The sequence below is a fragment of the Crotalus tigris genome, unplaced genomic scaffold, assembly GCF_016545835.1.
Source record: "Crotalus tigris isolate CLP2741 ecotype Arizona unplaced genomic scaffold, ASM1654583v1 scf7180000019601.482383, whole genome shotgun sequence".
NCBI classification, from domain to species: Eukaryota; Metazoa; Chordata; class Lepidosauria; order Squamata; family Viperidae; genus Crotalus; species Crotalus tigris.
Genome location: NW_024097617.1, coordinates 208,922 through 223,785, shown reverse-complemented (window position 1 = coordinate 223,785; position 14,864 = coordinate 208,922). Strand labels below are relative to the sequence as shown.

Sequence of the window (14,864 nt, the reverse complement as noted above, 5' to 3'; positions counted from 1 at the left end):
AACTTGACTCCCTCTTCTTTGGGGCAGCCCCTGAGATACTGGAAGCTTGCTATCATGTCCCCCTTGTCCTTCTCTTCCTTAAACTAGACAGACCCAATTCCAGCAACTGTTCTTTGTGTATTTTAGCCTCAGTGCTCCATGGGAATCCCAGGCGCAGCTCAATGTGGGACGGGGGCCATGGGTTGGCGGTGGGCTCCCTTGAGGCTGTAGAACAGTGGTTCTCAACCTGTGGGTCGGGACCCCATTTGGGGTCGAACGACCATTTCACGGGGGTCGCCAAACAACGCAGTCCACCATTTTTTTCCCCTTTTCCTTAGCTGTGCTCCTCCCTTTTATTCTATTGGCTTTTGAAAGCCAATAGAAGAGACTCTCTTGAATAGAGTCTCATTCTATTGGCTTTCAAAAGCTAATAGGAATTGTCCAGGCTGTCTCTGCCCTGCTGAGCCCGCCAAAAGTCCCATTCTGCAAACGGTGCTGCACCAGTTGAGTAGTCCTCGACTTACGACCGGTTGAGTAGTCCTCGACTTACGACCGGTTGGGGGTCGCGGCATTAAAAAGGTTGAGAACCACTGCTGTAGAAAGAGCCTTTGGTCAAGATTTCCTGTCGTCTTGTGTCCCCCACAGTTTGCGCTTGTCTCAGGAGTGGTCCAGGATCGGTGAGATCAAGGTGAGTGAGTCAGAGTGCGAGCAGAAAAAAATTCACTGCGGGGACTGACTGGAGCGTGCTTGAGTGAGAGTCTCTGCCCCATTTGGATCTCCTTAAACATAGGTAGTCCTCATCTTACGACCATCCTTCTATTGCTAAGCAAGGCAGTCGTTAACTGAGATATCCCCTATCTCAGAACCGATGTGTGGTGAAGCAAATTACAGGTGATCCTCGAGTTATAATGGAGCCAAACATTTATGTTGCTAAGCGAGACTTGTATTAAGTGAGTTTTTCCCCGTTGTACGACCTTTCTTGCCTCGGTTGTTAAGTGAATCAATGCGCTTGCCAAGTTAATCACCCAGTCGTTAAGCGAATCCGGCTTCCCCCACTGACTTGGCTTGTCAAAAGGTCGCAAAAGGAAGATTGCGTGACCCCGGGGGACGCTGCAACCATCGTAAGTACAAGCCAGTTGCCAAGCGTCTGGATTTTGATCACGTGACCCTGGGGGATGCCGCAACGGTCGTAAAGGTGAAAAACGGCGACGAGGGACTTTTTCGCCCCCCCTTCTGTTGTGACTTTGAACGGTCGCAAAATGAACCGTTGTAAGTTGAGGACTGCCTTCTCCTCCTGCCATGTCATGTGATCCCCTTTGGTAACCGACTGATCAGCAAAGTCGACGGGGAAGTCAAATTCACGTCACGACCCTTTCACTCGCTTAACCACGGCCGTCTACTCGGTTAATGACCGTGGGAAGAAAGGTCATAAAATGAGGCAGAACTCATTTAACAACACTCTCCCTTAGCAACGTGGCAACCAGTTGCCTAGCAACGGTGAAAATGTCGATCGCAGGACCCCCTGGGGATGTCATCACGGTCGCAAGTGTGAAAAACAGTCATTGGTCCCTTTTTTCCGGTGCCGTTGCAACTTCAAATGGTCACTAAATGAGGGCTGCCTGCCTTTGATTGCCGCCGTGTTGTTTTTCCGACCTCCTCCCTATGGACTACCCTCATCATTGCCAGTTTTCATCATTCTGGTTTCATAATTTCATAATTACGAAATGACATTTCCCTATCTGGAATGTTAATATAGGATCTCCTGCTTGAGCAGGGGCTGGACTAGAAGACCTCCAAGGTCCCTTCCAGCTGTTCTGATTGATTGATTGAGCAGGGGGCTAGACTAGAAGACCTCCAAGGTCCCTTTCAGCTCTATTCTGATTGATTGATTGATTGAATGAATGATTGAGCAGAGGGCTAGACTAGAAGACCTCCAAGGTCCCTTCCAGCTCTGTTCTGATTGATTGATTGATTGATTGATTGAATGAATGAATGATTGAGCAGGGGGCTGGACTAGAAGACCTCCAAGGTCCCTTCCAGCTCTGTTCTGATTGATTGATTTATTGATTGATTGAATGAATGATTGAGCAGGGGGCTGGACTAGAAGACCTCCAAGGTCCCTTCCAGCTCTGTTCTGATTGATTGATTTATTGATTGATTGAATGAATGATTGAGCAGGGGGCTGGACTAGAAGACCTCCAAGGTCCCTTCCAGCTGTTCTGATTAATTGATTGATTGATTGAGCAGGGGGCTGGACTAGACGACCTCCAAGGTCCCTTCCAGCTGTTCTGATTAATTGATTGATTGATTGATTGAGCAGGGGGCTGGACTAGAAGACCTCCAAGGTCCCTTCTATTCTGATTAATTGATTGATTGATTGATTGATTGAGCAGGGGGCTGGACTAGATGACCTCCAAGGTCCCTTCCAGCTCTATTCCGACTGAAATAAGTCACAATTCCATAATTCTGGGCCTAACTGGGCTGTTTTTCTTGCACAGCTGTTCTCTCTGGAGACTCTCCTGAAGCTGGCTGGGCATGTGGCCTTAGCAGGGCTGAACAGTGAGTCCGGACCCACCTCCCCATTTTCCCAAGGGGTGCACCCCTCCCTTTGGCTGGAGCTGGGAGCCCCGGCTTCTTGGAGGCCGTTTTTCTCCCTTAGGACCATCCTTCCTCTTTTCTTAGGGAAGCTCCGAGCAGGAAAGCTGCTTCCCAACATCTACGGGGCCAGCCTGGTGGACCCTGAAGTCTCCATGCATGAGGTGGGTACCTAAGCAAGGGAGTCGGGGGGGATAGAATCCTCCATCCAGTTTTGGTCACCATGATGTAAAAAAGATGCTGAGAATAGAAAATGGAATGGAATGGAATAGAATAGAATAGAGTAGAGTAGAATAGAATAGAATAGAATAGAATAGAAAATGGAATGGAATAGAATAGAATAGAATAGAATAGAATAGAATAGAATAGAATAGAATAGAATAGAATGGAATGGAATAGAATAGAATAGAATAGAATAGAAAATGGAATGGAATAGAAAATGGAATGGAATAGAAAATGGAATGGAATGGAATGGAATAGAATGGAATAGAATAGAATAGAATAGAATAGAATAGAATAGAATATCTGAGTTGGGAGGGACTTTAGAGGTCTTCTAGTCCAACCCCCTAGTGTTAAATGTTACCTCCATGTGTTTCTTTTCCTCCCTGCAGGGATACATGCTGATAAAAACAGACCTGCAGCTTCCTCTTCCCCTGCAGCTTCCTCTTCCAAATCCGGTTCTGTGGGTCGCGGGACGAGCAGACAGAGTCGAAGAAGGAGGGAGCAAAAAACGGGAAATCCCCCCGTCCCCTGCTTGAGCTGCAGCAGCCGCAGAGACCCTGAAATCTTGGGGGCCGTTTGGGACATAAAACACTAAAATTATCTCCACCCCCCCCACGCCCCCCATCTTCTTCTGTTCAACCACAGCTGATTAGTCCTCACAGTTTACTTGCAAGATTTTCTTGGTTTGTCATTGCCTCCTTCCTAGGGCTCAGAAAAAGGGTCTGGCCCAAATCATCCACCTGGCTTTCAGGCCTAAGGCGGGACTAGAACTCACCGTCTCCCAACGATTGGCCCTAAGTCACCCAGCTGGGTTTCATGTCTAAGGCGGAACTAGAACTCACTACCTCCTGGTGATTGGCCCACAGTCACCCAGCCGGCTTTCGTGCCTAAGGCGGGACTAAAACTCACTGTCTCCTAGTGATTGGCCCACAGTCACCCAGTTGGTCTAGAACTCACCGTCTCCTAATGATTGGCCCTAAGTCACCCAGCTGGGTTTCATGTCTAAGGCGGGACTAGAACTCACCGTCTCCTGGTGATTGGCCCAAAGTCACCTAGCTGGTTTTCATGCCTAAAATGGGACTACCTAGCTTTCATGCGTAAGGCGGGACTAGAACTCACCATCTCCCAATGATTGGCCCTAAGTCACCCAGCTGGGTTTCATGTCTAAGGCGTGACTAGAACTCACCACCTCCTGGTGATTGGCCCACAGTCACCCAGCCGGTTTTCGTGCCAAGGCGGGACTAGAACTCATCGTCTCCTGGTGATTGGCCCACAGTCACCTACCTAGCTTTCATGTGCAAGGCAGGACTAGAACTCACTGTCTCCCAATGATTGGCCCTAAGTCACCCAGCCGGCTTTCGTGCCTAAGGCGGGACTAGAACTCACCGTCTCCTGGTGATTGGCCCACAGTCACCGACCTAGCTTTCATGCATAAGGCAGGACTAGAACTCACTGTCTCCTGGTGATTGGCCCACAGTCACCCAACCGGCTTTCGTGCCTAAGGCGGGACTAGAACTCACCGTCTCCCAGTGATTGGCCCACAGTCACCCAGCCAGCTTTCGTGCCTAAGGCGGGACTAGAACTCACCGTCTCCCAGTGATTGGTCCACAGTCACCCAGCTGGTCTAGAACTCACCGTCTCCTGCTTTCTTGGCTGCAGAGGAAATTCATGGCAATAAATGCTGCCCAGAGTCATCTGATCGGTGAGAGGGGCGGCATATAAATTTAACAAATGAAAGAAATTTAAAAAAAAAACAAATCAGGAGTTGCAAGAGTCTGGAGGGATTGTTGCTCTGCAGAAGGTAGCTCCTTTGTGGCACCGTGCGCCTGGCCCTGGTTTTAGCAGGATATCTACAAAAACACCGGAAGTTATTAAGAAGAGATTGGACAACCATTTGTTTGAAATGATAGTGGGTTTCCTGTCTGAGCAGGGGGTTGAACTAGATGATCTCCAAGGTCCCACCCAACTCTTCTATTCTATTCTATTCTATTCTATTCTATTCTATTCTATTCTATTCTATTCTATTCTACATCTTTCCCAAATTTCTCTTCCACCTGCCAGGAATTTGGAAAAAAACTAAGCTTACCTTGGATTGCAACTTCCACTGTCCCCCTTGTTATTTATTTTAACGTTGGAAGCTCTAAATCAGCGGTTCTCAACCTGTGGGTCGGGACCCCATTTGGGGTCGAACGACCATTTCACGGGGGGTCGCCAAACAACGCAGTCCGCCATTTTTTTCCCCTTTTCCTTAGCTGTGCTACTCCCTTTTATTCTATTGGCTTTTGGAAGCCAATAGAATAGACTCTCTTGAATAGAGTCTAATTCTATTGGCTTTCAAAAGCCAATAGGAATTGTCCAGGCTGTCTCTGCCCTGCTGAACCCGCCAAAAGTCCCAGTCTGCAAACAGTACTGCACCAGTTGAGTAGTCCTCGACTTACGACCGGTTGAGTAGTCCTCGACTTACGACTGATTGGAGGGTCGCGGCATTAAAAAGGTTGAGAACCACTGCTCTAAATAGAACCATTAGACAGGATTCAGAAATTAAATGACTGGAAATAAAAGGTGAAACTTATAAGTTGCAAGCATTTGCAGACAAACTTGGTATTCATCCTAGAGAGGAACCTTTACAGAGAATTCCTAAATTATTGGAAAAGATAGAACGGTTTGGAAAGAGAGCAGGACTGATAAATAGAGAAAAAACTAAAATCATAGAAACTTCCAATTATTCTCATGTCTGCAGTCCTTCTCCACAACTCTCTGGAGATCTGTCATTTGTGCCTGGAAATGTCAAGTCCACAACAATCAAAGAATTGACGCTGTTCAGGTAGTCCTCGATCTACAGACATTTGTTTAGAGGCTGAATTTATAACAGCACTGAAAACAAGGGAACTTAGGATTGGCTCTCACACTTTACAACCGTTGCAGCATCCCCATGGTCACGTGATCAAAATTCAATCTATTTGTGTATTTGTGCAATATCCCCGGGGTGATGTGATTAATCCTTTTTGACCTTCCTGGCTAGCTTCCCACAAGCGAAGCCAATGAAGAAAGTTGGATTTGTTTAACGACCATGTATTTTGTTGAACGACTGCAGCGATTCATTTAACAGCCCTTGCCCGACTCACTTAAAATAATAATAATAATAACAACAACCACAACATAACACCCCAGACTTAACAACTGTCGATAAGAAAGACAAAAAAGTCTGGATAGTGGACGTGGCAGTGCCTGGAGACAGCAGAATAGACGAGAAAGAACTGGAGAAGATCACAAAATACAAAGACCTACAAATAGAAATAGAAAGACGGTGGCAAAAGCAAGCAAGGGTAGTACCAATAGTCATAGGCTCCTTGGGTGCAATCCCAAAACAACTGGAGCACCACTTGAACACCATTGGCATTGACAAATTTGCTATTAGTCAATTGCAAAAGGCGGCCTTGCTAGGAACTGCTTCCATCCTGCGACGATACCTGTAATACCATCAAACATCCACATCTGCCTATCCCAGGTCCTGGGTAAGGACTCGATAGGTAGACAAAATGCCAAATTCAGTCTGAACATCTGGCTGACTGTGCGATGATCAATAATAATAATAATAATAATAATAATAGTAGTAGTAGTAGTAGTAGTAGTAGTAGTAGTAGTAGTAGTAGTAGTAGTAGTAGTAGTAACAGCCTGTTTTGCTTAGCCCTGGAAATTCTGGTCCCAGCTGTGGCTGTGAAGTCGAGGACCCCCTGTATAAACTGATCTCCCAGAATAATAATAATAATAATAATAATAATAATAATAATAATAATAATAGCAACAATGATAATAACGATAATAATAGTAATAATAGTAATAATAATAGTAATAATAGTAATAATAATAGTAATAATAATAATAATAGTAAAGTTGGAAGGGATCTTGGAGGTCATCTAGTCCAGCCCCCTGCTCAGGCAGGAAACCCCATACCTTTTCGGACAAAAAGGGAAGGTTCAGCCAAACGTCTTTTTGTGTCTGTTTCTGTGTGTGTGTGTGTGTGTGTGTGTGTGTTCACGTTTGTGTATCTGTGTGTCTCTTCAAAGCTTTGATGCCAAAATCAGGTCCCCACTGAGCCTCCGTTCCTGGCCTGGCCACCAGAGGGCGCCAAGGGCCAACCCGTTGCCCAGGACCGGTGCTGACTTCTGCAGCATCCTTTAAAATTAATAGAAAAATTGGGGAGCCGCCGTGACAAAAGCCGCATCGGGAAGCGAAGCGGAGGACCCAAGAAGAAAGGCTCCCCCATGCTGGGGAGCAAATTACTGTAATAACAAAGACAGGAGCTCCCTATTGACACAATATAATTAGCAAAACAAGCCGTTCCTGATAAAACCTTCCCGGAGGCAGAGTGGAAATGCAAATGCAGCCATCCCCGATAATCATAGCCTGCAAGGTTGTTCCCGGCGAAGGCAGAGACAGGCCGGTAATCTTTCTTCTCACCATGAAGTCATAGCGGAGAACGATGATTAAACGTGGGCCGGAGACCGTTTGTGTTTCATTCCCTTGACTGATTTATAACAGCCCCGCAGTTAAAAGGGGCCATTTAGGTTTCCTGCTTCTGAATTCTCCGCTCCGTGCAGGAGCCCCCATTCAGTCCCCCCCCCCAGCACCCGGAGAGCGGCTGCTGCTGGTGCTGCAACTGGAAAAAGAAAAAAGAAAAAAGGCAGGATTGCTTTCACATGGAGGAGCTGGAACCTCCTGGCTGATCTTGGAAAGTCCCAAGAATAGGAAGAGTTACTAGAAAAGGATAATGGAAAAAAGATGGCGAAAAAAAAGAGTGAAAAAAATATATCTCGTTTTACTATATTGTAAGCCACCTAGAATTAGCCCAAACAGTGAGATGGACAGGATATAAATATGTGTGTGTGTGTGTGTGTGTGTGTGTGTGTGTGTGTGTGTGTGTGTGAGAGAGAGAGAGAGAGAGAGAGAGAGAGAGAGAGAGAGAGAGTATAGCTGTGACATAGAGAGATAGATATGTGCAGATTATGATAGATGATAGATACTGTAGATAGGTGACAGGTGATATATGAGAGAGAGAGAGAGAGAGAGAATAGGATAGATAGATAATCAATAGAGATGTAGATAGATAATCGATAGATGTAGATAGATAGGGAAAATAGGATAGATAGATAGATAGATAGATAGATAGATAGATAGATAGATAGATAGATAGATAGATAGATAGATATAGATAAATGGATGGATATAGATCAGTGGTTCTCAACCTGTGGGTCGGGACCCCATTTGGGGTCGAACGACCATTTCATGGTGGGCGCCAAACCATGCTGTCCACCATTTTGTTCCCTTTTCCCTAGCTGTCCTACTCCCTCTTATTGGTGGCCACACCCACTTGGGGGTCACCACAACATGGGGAACTGTATTATGGGGTCATGGCATTAGAAAGGTTGAGAACCACTGATATAGATAGATAGATAGATAGATAGATAGATAGATAGATAGATAGATAGATAGATAGATAGATAGATAATCAATAGAGATGTAGATAGATAGATATAGATAGATAGATAGATAGATAGATAGATAGAGAAAATAGGATAGATAGATAGATAGATAGAATAGAATAGAGAAGTAGATGATAAATGATAGATAGATGGATAAGATAGATAGATAAAACGATAGATAAGATAGAAAGATAGATATATAGATAATCGATAGATGTAGATAGATAGATATAGAGAGAAAATAGGATAGATAAGATCGAGAAGTAGATGATAGATAGACAGACAGACAGACAGACAGATAGATAGATAGATAGAGAGAGACAGAGAGAGAGAGAGAAAATAGGATAGATGGATAGATGGATAGATGGATGGATAGCCCCCCCCCCGAAGCAAACAGCATAACACGTGATCCCAGGACACTCTGACTGTCATGAATATGCGTCGTTTGCAAGAGTCCAGATTTTGATCAGGTGTCCATGGGCAATGCTGCAACGTTCGTTAAGTGCAAAAACCAGTCATAAATCCTTTTTTTCAGTGCTGTTGTAATTTTGAACAGGTCCCTAAACGAAAGGTTGTAAACCAAGGACCACCTGTGGTGTAGGATTGGATGCCAGGACAGATTCTGTCCCAAAAACAATGATTTACTGGCACTTCTTGTTTTAGCATCTTAACACGCTTTTACCTTCGGGTTGAAAATTTAAAAGGGAGAAGAGGTTAAAAAAAAAAAAAAAACCATTGGCGAAAATGACATTGCCTTGATTTCCTGAAAAATTCCCCAAACCAGGCAGAGCAGGCAAAAACAACACACACACACACACACACACACACACACACACATTCTGTGAACTGCAAATTTAGATTCCCCAGCATCTTTTTTTTTTAATAAATGGAGATTGAAATATGGTGGAGGGGGTCTGAAGGAACTTGGCGAACAAGCTTCGGAAAAACAAAAACAACAATGACAACAACACACACAAACACACACACCGTGTCTGACCTGCAAATTTAGATTCCCCAGCATTTTTTTTTTTTTTTTTTTTTAAGAAATGGAGATTGAAATATGGTGCCGCGGTCTGAAGGAACTTGGCAAACAAGCTTCGGAAAAACACCACCACCACACACACACACACACACACAAATACACACTCTATGACCTGCAAATTAAGATTCCCCAGCATCTTTCTTTCTTTTTTCTTTTTAATAAATGGAGATTGAAATATGGTCGAGCGGGTCTGAAGGAACTTGGCGGACATTAATCATAATTTGTTTTCACGTCGGTGTCAGACAGACAAAGGGACTGGTTGAGTTTTTGCTACGTGTCACATTTCCCGCGAAGGGAAAGGACAGGGTGACATTTTGGGCAGCGAGCCGGAGGTGCGACTTAAAAGCCAGTGTTAACCTGCTACAGACACACACAAACACAAACACACACGCATATGCAAACATACACATGGAGACACACACACACACACACATACACACACACACACACAGATACACAGAGACAGATTTGTAGGCAAGTTGGAACTAAAGGCCACCGTCAAATTATGACCGCAACAAAAACTGAAATTTCCATCGCTAAGTGAAACATTTGTTAAGTTTCCCCCCCCCCCAGCTGAGAGCAGAATTTCTGTGGCTAAGAAAGGAACTCAAAGTGTGTCGGGACCAACTTTACGACTTTCCTTGCCACTGTTGTTAAGGGAAGCACGGTGGTCGTTAAGCGAGTCACACGGTCCTTAAGGGTATCTGGCTTCCCCCCCTGTTGACTTTGCTTGTTGGAAGTTGGCAGAAGGGGATCACGTGACCCCTCCCTGGGGGACGCTGCAACTGTCATAAGTACGAGTCAGTTGCCAAGCGTCCGAATTTTGATCACGTGATCCTGGGGATGCTGCAAGGGTTGTAAGTGTGAAAAATGGTCATAAGTCACTTTTTTCAGTGCTGTTGTAACCTTGAACAGTCGCTAAATGAGCTGTTGTAAGTTGAGGACTAGGTGTACCTTATATTTGGCTTTAATGCTGCCGAGGGTGATTTTTCACTGTATTTTGAAGGTATGGCACTTAGATTAGATTAGATTAGATTAGATTAGATTAGATTAGATTAGATTAGATAACCTTTATTGTCATTTTTTCCCTATGGGCACAATGGCACCCATTAAAAATGAAATTTAGTTGCTTGCTCTCAAGTGTACGCATACATAACACACATTTAAACATACTCAACACAACATATGTATAGACCTACATCCTTACATATCAGTAACATAAATATGTTGCCCCCCTTTTGTTAAATAGGGAGATGTGGTTGCATCTGGAGAGCACCCCGTTTTTAGTCCAATCTGAGTAAGCCCCTGTAACAAAGAAAATGGTTTGTGTGTCAACCTGTTCTCCAAAGCCTCTGAAGGCAGGAGAAGAAGCAATATATTTATTTATTTTTATTTATTTTTAAAATTTATAACCCACCCCACTCCCGAAGGACTCTGGGCAGCTAACAATAAAAAACACATAAAACATAACAAAACAAACAGTACAAGAACAGTCATCCAGGGGTCAGGTTTTATAAACCCCAGGCCTGCCGGAAAAGCCAGGTCTTAAGCAGCTTACGGAAAACCAACAGGGTGGGAGGGGTCCTAATCTCTGGGGGGAGCTGGTTCCAAGACGTGGGTGCCATCACAGAGAAGGCCCTCCTCCGTGGCCCCGCCAAATGGCACTGCTTGGCCGACGGGGCCTGAAGGAGGCCCAGCCTGTGGGATCTAACCGGACGTAGGGAACTATGGAAACTAATCAAGGAGAGAAGCAACCTAGAACTAAGGAGAAACAATGACAATTAACCAGTGGAACGACCTGCCTCTGGAAGTTGTGGGTACTCCAACTTTGGAAGTTTTAAAGAAGAGAAGTGGACAGCCACTTGACTGGAATGGTATAGGAGGTTGTACTAGATGACCTCCAAGGTCCCTTCCAGCTCTATTCTGGTTAACTCCTACCCCTGGCTCAGCCGTCTATCATGCATACATGATAGCAATATTCCAATATTTGAGGGACTGCCACAAAGAAGAGGGGGGGGGTGTCAACCTATTCTCCAAAGCACCAGAAGGAAGGATAAGAAGCAGCTGATGGAAACTCATCAAGGAGAGAAGCAACCTGGAACGAAGGAGAAACTTCCTGACAGTCAGAACAATTAACCAGTGGAACTGCTTGCCACCAGAAGTTGTGGGTGCTCCAGCACTGGATGTTTTTAAGAAGAGACTGGACAGCCATTTGACGTGGATGGTATACTATAAGGTCTCCTGCCTTGAGCAGAGGGCTGGACTAGAAGACCTCCCAGATCCCACTCTATTCTATTCTATTCTATTCTATTCTATTCTATTCTATTCTATTCCATTCTGCATTCTATATCCTATCCTATCCTATTCTATCCTATCCTGTCCTGTCCAGTCCTGTCCTATTCTATTCTATTCTATTCTATTCTATTCTATTCTATTCTGTTCTGTTCTGTTCTATTCTATTCTATTCTATTCTATTCTATTCTATTCTATTCTATTCTATTCTATTCTATTCCATTCTGCATTCTATATCCTATCCTATCCTATCCTATCCTATCCTGTCCTGTCCTGTCCTGTCCAGTCCTGTCCTATCCTATCCTATCCTATCCTATCCTATCCTATCCTATCCTATCCTATCCTATCCTATCCTATCCTATCCTATCCTATTCTATTCCATTCTGCATTCTATATCCTATCCTATCCTATTCTATCCTGTCCTGTCCAGTCCTGTCCTGTCCTATTCTATTCTATTCTATTCTATTCTATTCTATTCTATTCTATTCTATTCCATTCCATTCTATTCTATTCTATTCTATTCTTTGTAATTCTGTTCTATTCTATTGTATTTCTTATTCTATTCTATTCTATTCTATTCTATTCTATTCTATTCTATTCTATTCCATTCTGCATTCTATATCCTATCCTATCCTATCCTATCCTATCCTGTCCTGTCCTGTCCTGTCCTGTCCTGTCCTGTCCAGTCCTGTCCTATCCTATCCTATCCTATCCTATCCTATCCTATCCTATCCTATCCTATTCTATTCTATTCTATCTTATCCTATTCTATTCCATTCTGCATTCTATATCCTATCCTATCCTATCCTATCCTATCCTATCCTATCCTATCCTATCCTATCCTATCCTATCCTATCCTATCCTATTCCATTCTGCATTCTATATCCTATCCTATCCTGTCCTGTCCTGTCCTGTCCAGTCCAGTCCAGTCCTGTCCTGTCCTGTCCTGTCCTGTCCTGTCCTATCCTATCCTATCCTATCCTATCCTATCCTATCCTATCCTATCCTATCCTATCCTATCCTATCCTATTCTATTCTGCATTCTATATCCTATCCTATCCTAAAGGATGGTTCCCAGCAGGGGGAGGGGTGGTCTACCCCAGCTGCTCCTCCTTCCCTGCCTCTCCCCCCCCCCAGCTGCCCATTCAGGCCTCTGTCCACAGTCCATGGCCCGAATCAGTGGGGAGTAAACAATCCCCATGTGCTCATGTCAGTGTGCACCCTTGAGCACATTGTGGGGGGGGGAGGAAGGAACAAAGGGCTGCTGTTGCACTCCCCCCCTTGGTCCGATGCCATGGAGTTGTTTTCTTGGCTTGCAATAACAGCCCCTCTGCCAAGCGAGGGGCGTGGAGGAGGCGGGAAGCCTCTCCTGGGCCTTTGCTGAAGCAAGACAGCGGCTGGCTTGAGACAATCCGTGGTGGTCTGGCGAACCGTGCCCAACAGCTGACCCACAAGGTGGAGCGGAGGTGTCCAATCTTGGCACCTGTCAGACTTGTGGATTACAACTCCCAGAATCCCCCCAGCCAGCTTGCTATACCTTTAATGCCCAGGCCAATATTGTTGATCACTGCTGGGGGAGAGGGTGGGGTTTCCCAGCTGGAGCAGCTTCCCCATGGCGGGACTTCAGCTCCCAGAATCCCCTAGTCAGCAGGGTGATTGTGGAGGATTCTGGCTAGGGAATTCTGGGCGTTGACGTCCGTGCATCTTCAAGGAGGAGGAGGACTGTGGGGTCCTCGGTGGTCTCTGAGCTTGGTGGTTTTCTTGCAGACATTTCATGACCCAACTAGGTAACATCATCAGTGCTAGAAGGGAATGGGTTTTACGGAGGAGGAGGAGGAGGAGGAGGAGAATGTAGGGTCCTTGGTGTTCTCTGAACGTGGTGGCTTTCTTGCAGCCGTTTCATTACCCAACTAGGTAACATCATCAGTGCTAGAAGGAAGGAAGGAAGGAAGGAAGGAAGGAAGGAAGGAAGGAAGGAAGGAAGGAAGGAAGGAAGGAAGGAAGGAAGAGGAGGAGGAGGAGGAGGAGAAAAGGAGGATTAGGGGAGACATAATAGCAGCCTTCCAATATCTCAGGGGATGCCCCAAAGAAGAGGGAGTCAAGCTATTCTCCAAAGCACCTGAAGGCAGGAGAAGAAGCAACAGATGGAGAAACTAACCAAGGAGAGAAGCAACCTGGAACTAATGTGAGATGTAAAAACCCCAAATTTTGATGCTCACAATACGAAGACAAGCCTGGTTAACAAAACAAAGGTGTCTTGGAGAATAACATAAACAGAATAAAAGAGAAAAGAAAAAGAATAGAAGAGAGGAGCATTTGCAAACGTGGCCCCCTGGATCCGTCCCTATGGAGCGGATTCCAGGAGCCCACTGGCCTTTATTTCCTTCACTAAGGAGAAACTTCCTGACAGTTAGAACAATTAACCAGCGGAACTACCTGCCTCCAGAAGCGGTGAATGCTCCAACACTGGAAGTTTTCAAGAAGGGGCTGGACAGCCACTTGTCTCAAAATCTGCAGGGTCTCCTGCTTGAGCAGGGGGTTGGACTAGAAGACCTCCAAGGTCCCTTCCATCTCTGTTATTCTGTTATTCTGTTCAAGCGATGCTGCTCCCTATGGAGTGATGCTCAGGGTCCCTCCGGTCAAAGCAATTTGCCTCCAACCGCAGCCACCTCCTCGTGGCCGCAATTCTTCCTATTCAGCTCCAAAGCCTCTTTTGAAGCGGAGGGAAGCCCAGAGGTTAATCCGCTGTCCTTTGATGTGCCAGGCGGGCCTGCCCCAGCTTGACAACCAACACAAACAGGAGACCTTGTGATGTTAATGGCCCTTTTCCGGTTGTTCGGCTTGGCACGGCCCTTTGGTGCCCATTAAAAGTCTCATCTCTGGAATTGCCCAGAGGACAGCTAACTGGCAAGTGGGGATTATTTTGAACAAGCCAGGACCTTTTTTTTTTTTTTCCTGCAAATGCCAGGCCTTTGCGTCCGCAGGGATCCCAGTTTGTAATTTGTTAACGCAAACAGGCATCGCCGTTTCCCCGTCAAAGGATCTCCACGCAAGGCTGCAACTTTGAAAGCAATCGGTTTAGATCGGCAGGGATCCCAGTTTAGCTTGATAATGCAAGCAGGCGTCTTCTCCCACCAAGGATAACTCCACGCAAGGCTGCAACATTTAAAATTGTTTGGATTATATCTAATATCCATATTCCAATTTCTCAGGGGTTGCCCCCAAAAAGAGGGAGTCAAGCTATTCTCCAA

General features: G+C 45.4%; 1 protein-coding gene across 3 annotated transcripts in view; it reads left to right on the top strand.

Moving 5' to 3' along the window:
* Window positions 1-3,440, top strand: part of LOC120317338 (bactericidal permeability-increasing protein-like) — a 46,402-nt gene extending 42,962 nt beyond the window's left edge. For 2 of the 3 annotated variants that reach the window (XM_039363867.1, XM_039363868.1), the window contains 3 exons: window positions 625-667; window positions 2,478-2,738; window positions 3,186-3,440. In XM_039363867.1, coding sequence (XP_039219801.1) covers window positions 625-667; window positions 2,478-2,738; window positions 3,186-3,332 — 451 coding nt within the window. In that variant the 3' untranslated portion in view covers window positions 3,333-3,440. The remainder of the gene's footprint in view (window positions 1-624; window positions 668-2,477; window positions 2,739-3,185) is intronic. The other variant, XM_039363869.1, reaches the window with a different exon arrangement.
* Window positions 3,441-14,864: the final 11,424 nt, after the last annotated feature.